The following is an 11,109-nucleotide window of genomic DNA, read 5'->3' as shown; positions in this document are numbered from 1 at the left end:
TGAGATGTTAGTCCCCAAGGTCAAGCTGCGGCGTGGTTACATATCTGGAAAGAGGGGAGGAGGAGGAAGGGCAGTGGGGAAAGTAAGGGTTTAGAAACATACATGCAAATAGTCACGCAACTGCTCTCTCTCTCTCTCTTTCTGTCTTTCATTTGTCCTCACACACACAAACATACACACACATACATACAAACATACATGGCAAGGGGGTGGGGGTAAATGCCTATGCATGTTAACGCACACCCATGGGCAAAGGGAGCAGGCAAAGACAAAGAAAGCAAGTGGGGGAGGAAAGTGATTCAGCACCATGGACAGCGCTAGTCTGCATACTGGGGGAGATGCTGTAGGCCTACTAGCGGCGGAAGGGGAACGAGTGGGGGAGGGGGGTGTTAAGTCCATCTCACATCAACTCTGTACACTCTCACCATGGCCATTGGCATCTTAGGTAGATTTTCTCCCAATTATGCTGAAATCTTGTCTAAAATCAGGCATCTTAAAGAGGGTTTTAATTTTTTTTTAAAGAAAGAAGCAAAGAAACAAAAGAACAATTGGCAAAATAAGTTGTCAGCATTGGGTAATTTTACATCATAATTCAACAAATTAACAAAAAATAAAAAAAAATACTGCAAATTGCACATTCCTTGCATTTGTTTCAGTAACTGCAGAGAAGTTAAAGAATGAAGAAAATTAGTAATACTACTAGTATGCCCCAACTTTTAGTGCTTATCTGCTGTTTTTCTTCCGTATATATATATATTTAAATATATTTTATTAATCCAAATCCAGGTTCAGTTAAAGCAGTACAGGCTAAGCAGCAGCGGCAGCAGCAGACCCGTCAGCTGAGCTCTGCAAAACAGGTATTTAGTCATGGCATTTGTTTCCATGAGCCTTCAAAAATCCATGTGACCCCCCCCACCTTCCCACCCCCGTCTCTCTCTCTGAAAGAGTTCCTCAAGTTCAAAATGTTGAATTGAAAAAGGCATCTCGCATCATCTAATCACCTCCACAGTATGTGTGTCCTATTCTTTCCTCCCCACCTCCTGTCCATATCTCTATGGCTCTGGCCACATGCTGAGTTGTTGCCATAGTGTGGCCCTGGACTCACGCCATAAAACGCCTAGTTCAAGCACATTTTTGTAGTAAATACAGTGAGTTTCAGTTCTCTTATTTGGACAAGATTAGATGGCTTTACAAAAGCTCACAATATGATGAAAGTGAAACATAGCCATAAGCTTTTTTGTGGAGGAATACTTTTTTTTGACATTAAAAAAGCATTCTAGTCTATATCAGTCTACCTGCGCTGTTTACATAGATCGAATTATACCTACATAGCTCAATTGAAAACACTTCTTTGCTCAGTTGTTGAAAAAATATGATGGTATAAACCCCCCTTTTTAAATTACTTCTTGTGTTTTTTTCTTCCTCTCCCCCAAAGCAGGCTATATTCATTGACACACAAAACCACGGAACTGTTATTGTAGCTACATTAACTTTGCAGCATAAGCATCTGAGTGACGTTAATTGGTCATGCTCATCTGCATGTCTGAATATCTGAAAGTCAACAATTGGCACACCATAAAATAACACAGTTTTACATTCATAAAGGAGATGATGACTGCGCAGACGTGGATTTAATCTGCACCATCTAGTACGGTATAAATAACCCCAATATTTATCGACAATCAAATGATAACAAACAGAAAATAACATGCACTGACAGCTTCACTTCCATCACTCCTTTCCGATAGTCATCATTGTTGATTTTTTTTTCTCTTTTCTCCAAACAAGTTTAAAACAACAAATACAAATCCTAACTGCAGGTTCACAAAAAATAGAGAAATGGCACTTTGTAATAGTCATACATAATCTTAATATCTATATATAGTCGTCATATTGATATAACATGAAAGGGTCGAGTTTGCTTCTTTGTTGGTTATGGTGGTTATGGTTCCTCGCCGTTGCGCGCACGCACAGGCGCGCTTGTGTGTATGTGTTGTGTGTCTGCGTGTGTGTGTCTGTGTGTGTTGAAACCATGCGAAATATCATCATGCAGATTATGATACATCGGGTCCGATATTTACATTTACATTCATGCGTTCGTGCACCATTCCCCGCGTCCTCGGTCTCGCTCTCGCTCTCTCACACACACGCCCTCTCCCTCCTTTCTTTTTTCCTCCCCCCCACCACCACCTCTCTCTTTATTTCTGTCTCATACTGATCCGTAGTCCGATTGCGGCAAATAGCAGAACTGGGAGGAGGAGGAGAAGGAGGAGGGAAGGAGTCGGGGAGGGAGGGGTTTTAGCCAGGGGGGCTCGGCATGTACATATATTACAGAGTGGGGCCTGTGCAGCAGCAGACTGACTTACTTGGTTCAACTGGAGGAAACAAGACATAAACAAGTCTGTGTCCCCCTGTGGCGAACAAAAGCGACTGATTCTTGCTGTTTTAGTCATGTGTCAGTCAGTCTGTCTGTCTGTGTGACTGTTTGTAATCCAGTCTGGTGTGGGGCTTATTCTACTAGAGTCCCTTTACGCATCGTTTGTTGGGGAGAGGTGCGTGCTGCAGTCGAAGCCCCGGTGCGCGCCCCCGTCTGCGTGATAAGGCCCGCTGTGCCAATAAGACGAGTCACACACTGTCTGTAAGGAATTGATCTCCGAGGCGGAGGAGTTCCCGTCCCTCCGCTTTGACCTCTTTCGATTCCGCAAAATAAACACAAGCATTCCTACAACAGTGAAAGCGGACGTGACAAACACCAACAGCAACCCGGGGACGAGCACAGAGATGGAGACCCTGTTCGGCTCCAAATAAGAGTTCGAGCGCGTCCCCGAGTCCAGGGTGAAAGTGCTGTTTTTGGACAGGGAGGTGGGGGAGATTTTTTCATAGAGTTTGGGGCACATGAGGTCGTTCCGGACGAAGCGGAAATCTCGTTTCCAAAACTCTTCGGGGGACTCGCACTTGAGGTCGCCCACTATCACATCGGCCGCGAGTTTCTCCGTCCACTGCTTGAAGGGCACGATGTTGCACGAGCAATCCCATGGATTCCCGTGCAAATCGACCTGTATGATTGAGTTGAGCTGGTCCAGCACGCCAGACACGGGGAGATATGGGAAATAATTATTATGCAGGCTAATTTTGGATAAAGAAATCCCAAGGAAAGCATCCACGGGCAAAGATTTCAGCAAGTTGTTGTTGAGGAACAGAACCCTCAGATTTGGCATGGGGCTGAACGCACCTGCCACTATCATCTGAATGTCGTTGTATTCCAGACTGAGATATTCCAGATTCACAAGGCCCACGAACATCTCTGCTATGAGGGTATCCAGGTAGTTCTTATCCATGTACAGCCACCTCAGTTCGCTCTGGTTCAGGAAAGTGCTGTTGTCAATCACCTTGATGTTGTTCCCACCCAGATCAAGTAGGTTGAGGCTGGAGTAGCCGAGCAGCTGGTTCTTTTTCACTGCGTGGATGTTGTTTTCTCTCATGTTCAACTCGTGAGCGGCCAGGGGCTTAGGCTTGAGGTTGGATAAGCTCTCGATCTTTTTGCCCTCACAGTTGACCCCCAGCCCTTGTCTGGAGCCGACCAGCTTGCAGTTGCACGGCTGGGGGCACGTCATGTTGTGCAGCTGCTCTCTTTCCCCGTTCACACCTGTCAACACTGGAGTGGGCTTAGTTTTCAGCTGCCAGTTCTCACGAGATTTGGAGCGGCTCCTGTGTCCGTGGCCACCACCGGTTGTCGTGGGCCCACTGGCGTCTCCGCTGGGCTTGTAAGGCGTGGGACGTGGGCCGTGGGCCACAGGCTGCGAGATCTCCTCCTGGGTGGGAGGGGCGACCAGGCTGGAATCCACGCCGCCGCTCTGTGAAGGGCACAGATCCTCTTCTGACGTCTCGTTTAAGTCGCTCCCTTGCAGCCTGGTGGGAGCCTCACATATCACTCTCCCAATGAGCGCGTTATGCGGTATGTTCTCCAGCCATTCCTTCAGAGAAACCAGGTCGCAGTTACAGTCCCACGGGTTGTCCTCCAACAAAACCTCCGCAATGCCCGGTATTTGTTCGAGGATCCCTTCATAAGGCAACGTTTTGATTCGGTTTCCCCGCAGGTCGAGATGCGTAATGGGCACATGTTGAAACACGTTTATAGGTAGCGCACTGATGAGGTTGTCGTTAAGTATTAACACTTCAAGTTTATTTAGGTCCCTGAAAACGGCGGGGTCAATATCCCTCAGTAGATTAAAATCAGCTTGGAGATATTCCAAGTCGTCTAACCCCAGAAATGTACTCTTCCTGAATGATCTTATCTTATTGTTATTGATGTGCAGCCGTTTCACCAGCTGCAACCCGAGAAAGGCGCCGGGGACAATGTCGTGCAGACCATTGTTCTCCAAATGCAAGCTCACAGCATTGTAAAAGTTGGCGAACTCGTTGGGAAATAGCCTGGATAGAGAATTCCCGTGCAACAGCAAGTGGTAAAACTGCGAGCTCGGGCCAGTCAAATGCTGCAGAGTGGTGAAGCTCCTTTTTTCGCAGTCTATGTGCAGATCTCCCTCTATATCGTTGCAAGAGCATATCTGCTCCTGACAAACGTCCTTTGTAACATTTCCACTAGCAACACAAAGAGCCGCATTCAGCAGAACAATCCAAAGCAGCATTTTTCAACGTGAACAATTCATTCCTGGTTTCAAGACATACGAGCTGTGAATTTAGTCTACATCAATCAGAAGAAAAAAGGATGAGATATAGACATTTAGGGATAAGATAAGGCAGTCTTTTAGAACAGATCCATGCTGCATCTAACCTGCTCTTGTGTCCAGACTTGCAGTTTGAAAATGACCACATAAACGTCTCTTTCACATCGACTGAATCCTCGGAGCCTCCGCGTGTTTATGATGAAAATCAAAAACAGAGAGCGGCAGTAGAGTCCAACACATCTTTAGGCTTTTTTTCAGTTCGTTTAAGACTGACCTTGGCAAGAAAGAAAGGGGGAAAAACTGAACAAATCCGTGCCTTTTTCTCTTCTCTCTCCCACCCCCCCTCCAGTCGTGCTGCGTGTTGCGGCGTCGGGAGCTGTTCCCTCTCCCCTGGTGCTGAATTCACACCCTGCGCCGGAGCTTTCGGAGGCGATCCCACCGCTGCAAAACACCCGCATCCCCCCTCACATCCTTCGGCGTTCTTGCCTCGCTCGTTTGCGCCGTTTCTCTCACACACACACCCCACCTCCTCCTCTTCTTCTATTTAGTGTGTGTGTGCGTGTTGGGGGGGATGAGCGCGCGCGTGAGCGTGTGTGGCGATTCGGGAATCACAAAAAGAGGAACGCGGAGACTGTGTTCATCCTAGCGCGGTGCTCTAAGAAAGATCTGACACCCTCTACTGAGCTGTAATGGCAAAAATCCGTCGACTGACTGAGGGAATGCTGAGAAGAGAGAGCAGGGGGAAAAAATCAATCCACATTCAGGACCTAGTTTTGTTTTGTTTTTTTGTTTTTTTCAGCAGTATCAAAAAAAAAAATCACTCTTCACAGCTTTCGACGTGTAGGTTATTTCCCCTTTGGTGCAGAGAAACAGGTTCCTGCCCCCAAATCAGGCTCCTTGTTGCAAATTCTTGTTCTCAGTCTTAAAGCTTGCAGCGCCATGGTAAAAGTGTCCAAGTCGACAGAATCGCAAACACCGATGAGACTTCACAAAAGGATCGTTCTGCCTCAGCCCAGTGCTTTAAATTAACACCCCTCCATCCTTAAAGGATAGACGGCGTTACTTCAGCGGATCTGTCCCCAGATCGGTTTGTGCCACACAAGCCTTCTCCGACTTTTCTGCCCCACGATTCGAAAACACTGTTGAATGCGGTAAAAGCTGGCTCCCCGCTACAGGCACAGGCATGCCTCACAGTCCAGCAATAAAAAAACAGTTGACTATACAACAAACGATGCGTCAGTGTGGCACCCTATATGCGCATGTGTGCGTGACGTTTTGGGGATTTTTTTTTTCTCCAAGATAGAAATCCTTTGCTCAAAAGATGCAGATCTGGAGAGGGAAAAAAGTCAAAGGGAACTGGTTAGAACATGTTCTCATCTCCTATCGCTTGTTATGATGCTCCATTGTTTTTGAAAGTATTACATCAGCTGAGGGGGCAAATGGTTGCACAGGAGAGTTGAGGTAGTTACCCCCTACTCCCCCCCCCCCCCCCCCCACACACACACACACACTCGTGCACTCACTCGCACACACTCGCACACACACACACACACACACACACACACACACACACACACACACACACACACACACACACACACACACACACACAAACCCCCTCCCTCCTCTCCTCCTCCATCTGCAGTGCTCTGCTGGAATTAAGAGCAGGACAGAAAATGGGATGCTAAGTTAAATATCCTCCTTTGCTCACATCATTTTTTTTTTTTTTTCTGCAGAGAGCTAACAACACAGCACTGCACACACACAAACACACACTTGTACAAGTGCAATAAGAGACCAATGTAAGTGAGTCAGGAGATTCCAGCAAAGCATCGTTGGTGCCTGCAATAACCAAAACATCATTAGGACCACCTACATGTGGCTGTAAAGCATTCCCATTATAGTCCATTGACTGGTTATGATTCCTCCCTACCCACCTGTCTGCCTCTCTGTATTTCTCCATCTGCCTACTTGTGTTTTTGTCCATCTCCTTTGTTTTGTTTTTTCTTCTTCCCTTGTCTCGTTCTTTGTTTTTTCCCCTCTTTCATCTGCATCTGGTCTTACCTTTGTCAGGCAACTTTGTGTGTCGACAAAGAGTGGCTTGGCGTCCTGCTGTGGAGCAGATCAAAGTAAGCGGCAAAAGTGTTTGAACTAAATTCAGTAAACGATTGACAATGCAGGTCCCCAGTGCACAAAGGGCAAACGGAGGAAGAGAGGTGGACGGTCATGAAGCAGAGCCAAGGGCACGTCACTCATTCACACTTATTAATTGGAAGCTGTTTGTGTGTGAGTGTATGCATGTGGCAGGGGGGAATTAATGTAAAAGAGGGTGTTGGAGAGGACCTGCTGAGTGGGTTTAGTGGCATGATTCCCAAATGTGTTTGAGGAGCACCTCCCACATCCATGTATCATGTACAGCTTGCATGGCCTTATCTACAGCAGGTGGGGGGTATAGTAGTACAAACGCAGCTTAGTCACGCTTGAGCATCTTGTTTCCACTAAAAGAAAATGAAATGATAAACAATTCTGACTCCATTTTTGCTTGGCTCAGTACTTGTAGGCCAAACATTTAGAATTTGATATAATCCCCTAAACAGGATAAATCATATTTGTATCAGGAAAAAAAGCCCTTATCTTTGAGTCAAAACTAATGGGATTATGAATATGAATGTATCCCAAGGAATAATTGCATGAGGCTCAGCATCATGATGTGATGCAGATACTGTCGAGTTGCATTAGTGTGATGCGGGACCAGAGGAGCTCATACGTCACTTGCATAGATAGTCGCCGGGTACACGATTCAACTTGGGCTCAGGCAAGTTTGAGCTGCACATGCACACAAGGTGAAGGCAACAATGTGTTGAACTCTTTGTTTAGTATTTTTAAAAGAGATTAGTAAAAGTCAATGGCAAGGCCCAGATCCTTTCTGACTGCATGACTGATCCCTGCGGTGAATGTAGCACAAGTACATTTACAGTTTTGAGACACTTGTAATTTACTTATTTATGTTTTTTCTGCTTTATACTTCTACTCCATTGGATTTGACGGAAAAAGTTTTGTACATTTCATTCCACTCCATTTATCTGACAGCTTTAGTCCTGCCTTACTTTTGAGATTATTTAAAGATTGCATGAAAAAAAATATGACAGGTTCATAAAATGTATTATATTGTTAAATATTAAATCAGTGGTTTCCATGTATTTTCAGTTGTGATGAATAACAAAGTTAGGGCACCTTGTCATAGATGTCTATGAGTAGTAGCAGTTCCACTGAAGAGCGATTTTCCTCCTAAATTCCTCACATAGGCTACTGTTTGAAGCAGTTATCAGCCAGAGTGCAGAATCAATGACTTTGAGCAAAACAAGTTTGCATTTTCTTCTTTAAGCAATTAACATCCAGTCGTGCTCTGTGACTGATTTAAAAAAAAAAAAAAGAAGAAGAAGAAGGCTGAGCAATCTCAGGTGATTCTTTATCTGTATCTTGTATTCCTCGAGAAGAGGAAAAGATCCAAGAGACTTTGCGAAGAGGGTTGATCATTGGGGCCTAAATGGCAGGCGATTCATTCACAAAGACTTCTCCACTGGTGTGTCTTAACACCCTAAATGTTTGAACATCCTTACAGTAATGGGATGTGGTGGCTCTGCTATGCTGGTGGGCATTTTGCTGGCATTGGTTTGGGCCCATTTGTCTCCTTAGAGGGACGGGTCACTTCAAATCAATACAAAGTGACAGGATGACAATGCCACATCCATAGGGCACGAGGGGTCACTGATGGTTTGATGAGTGTGAAAGTGATGTGAATCATACGCTTTGGCCTTTGCAGTGGCCAGACCTCGATTCAATTGAACACCTATGGGAGATTTTGGACTGACGCTCTCCAGCACCCTCATCAAAACACCAAATCAGGTCCCCAGTAGAGTTCAGACACTTGTAGAATCAGTGCCAAGCAGCGTTGATGCTGCTCTGACTGCTCATGGTGGCCCAACACTTTACAAAGGCACCTCATGTTGATCTTTCCTTTCACATTTTCAACATTTATCATTATTATTCTCTATTCTTCAATATGGTCTTGTTTTCCTGATGATTTTGTCCATTATTTGGCTCCTGAAGATTGCACTAATATTGTTATTGACAAGCAGGAGTGACTGTTATGCTCCATCTTTGATATAATTACACAGCTTCATGAAATCCAACAATTCAGGTGGTACAATAGCTATTGCCTTTTTCGAACGCAGTAATCATTGTTTGCATGGTGCACACACACACCAACACTAAAGACAATCAATAGCATTCAATCAGGCAGCAAGGTTGTGCTACAAAATTGCTTGCAATTCCCCAATCCCCTCTCCCATTCTGCCACTCAAATGTGGCGGATATCTCTAAGCAGGCGTTATTGGCAATTATCAGTGATATGCGGCGCCAAATGGCTCGCATGTCTTGGTTTGACACATGTTATGTCACCTGGAGTAAATGTAATTGTCAAACAGCTGTTATTTTATGTTGGATCTAAGATGCTTATGCATACCTGTTCAATTGTGACCCTGTCTAATCCTTCCCTTGAGAGACATACTCAAAGAATCCTGGGATTTTATCAGCCTAAGCCACCGTGGTTTTTGTTGCGAAATCTGCTTGTCCTTTCCTCGGGCTTGTATTTGAGGACCTACAGTATTTCCCTTCTTTCTCAATTGATGAAAACATACGTCTGGTTGCTTGTATGACAAGGAAAGACAACAACATACCTCGCTGCTGAATCTAAACCTCTCCATTTACAGCAAATCAGCCCATCAAACAGTAAATAGGATCTTCGCCCTTGGCATCTGAAGCCACTACTGAGGTTTTTATTTTTCATTTTAAGAAGGGGGTTGGGAGGTGGGAGGGAGATGGGGGAGCAAACACATGCCACATCAGCTCTGCTCCGATTTCCTCCAGATGTGCGCGCTCATCTTTGGGAGAGAAGTACTTTCTCCCCGGGCTTCAAAGGCAGGAGGTTTTGAGAGACTGAAATACTCAATGGGTAATTACTAAAAGGTCAGGAGCCATGTTAAGCTTGTTTTCACATCAGCATGTTCAGCTCAATGTGCACAGACAGCATTGAAAATCAGGCATGGCTGTTTAGGGTTTGTGGTGATTCATACGTTGCGTTAAGTAAATAACATTTGCAGAGGAGGTGGACGAGGTGAACTGGATGGGAGCACATGTGTTAAAAAGTGTTATCTTGCCAAACTTTTCTCTTTTTTTGAATATTTAGCAACAGACAGGAACAATGAGCCAGATTACTATAGGAGCTGAGATCATGGTTAATGAGTTTGACTCTACTCATGTTTGAAATAATAGTACAAGTGATTGTAAAACACAGAGAAAAGGCATCTCATGTATGGGCTGAGAAAAGTCTGTATAAAAACAGGATATTTTATTTCTCAAAAAAAAAGTCAAATAGTCCCTTTCTTCGTAACACATTTTTTAATTATGCAGCAAAGGTTTTGCAGATGTGTCATGTAAAGAAAAAGATGGGTCAAGTGCAGACTGGAAGTCAATACAGCTATTGGCAAAGGCAGCAGCACAGCTCTCGATGTATCGACCGGCGATGCTGCACAAGGAATCAGCAGAATGTTTGACTGTAAATCCATACACATCCATCCACAATCTCAACCCACATCCAACCCCACACCAACCCGCCATATCTTTGCCATCCACACAGCTCACAACTGACCTGCTGAAAGCCAGCTGAGGGTCCAGTGGAGCAGGGCTGAAAGGAAAACATGTATGTTATTGGTGCGAATCAGCAGAGGCCGTGTTTCTGTTTCTGTTTTTGTTGTTGTTGTTGTTGTGTGATGCTGTAAAAACAGTTTTCTTGATAAAATCCATGTGAACATCGTGTTCTTGCAACATGACAAATGTCTGACACTAGTGTTAGTCACTTGCCTTAAAGAAGAACAATTTAATTATAGCTTTGAAACACTTAATTGATGCCTCATAACATCCCAGCTTACATCACTGCTGTGTTGTGTTGTTGGAGTGTCTTCAACAGAAATGAAAAGATAGAAGAGTGAACTCTGTCAGTGAACGTCTACAGATTTAGGGGTTAGGGTGCTTTGGAATCAGCCCATACATTCTTAGCAAGTGGTGCCAAAAATCCTGACTTCAAACTTCTTTCATAGATTTGGGGTTTAGGGATTGGGAGGCTGCTGGCATTAGAAATGTTTGTTACATATTCAAATACTTTTTTAATGAGTTATTTGAACTCAACTCTGCATTTTTAAAGTGTGAGGAAGTTGAATATTTATGAAAGCATCAACACATGATGAGTAATGACCTATATATAACATTAGTTTCATATAAATGGTTCGACCACAGTTAATGGTGACTTTAGCTTGGGTTTGGATTTTGATGTTTACCGAGATGAACAGACCTGGTTCGAAAATGT

General features: G+C 44.5%; 1 protein-coding gene across 1 annotated transcript; it reads right to left on the bottom strand.

The window, feature by feature from the left end:
* Positions 1-2,528: 2,528 nt before the first annotated feature.
* Positions 2,529-4,646, bottom strand: slitrk1 (SLIT and NTRK like family member 1; the record flags this gene model as incomplete). The annotated part of the gene is made up of 1 exon (XM_083984758.1): positions 2,529-4,646. One exon carries the CDS (start codon positions 4,644-4,646, stop codon positions 2,529-2,531), a length of 2,118 nt encoding a protein of 705 aa, XP_083840884.1.
* Between the last annotated feature and the right edge of the window lie 6,463 nt (positions 4,647-11,109).

Source organism: Trachurus trachurus (assembly GCF_905171665.1).
Source record: "Trachurus trachurus genome assembly, chromosome: 2".
NCBI classification, from domain to species: Eukaryota; Metazoa; Chordata; class Actinopteri; order Carangiformes; family Carangidae; genus Trachurus; species Trachurus trachurus.
The sequence above is the reverse complement of the archived record's forward strand: the minus strand, read 5'-3'. Positions and strand labels throughout refer to the sequence as shown.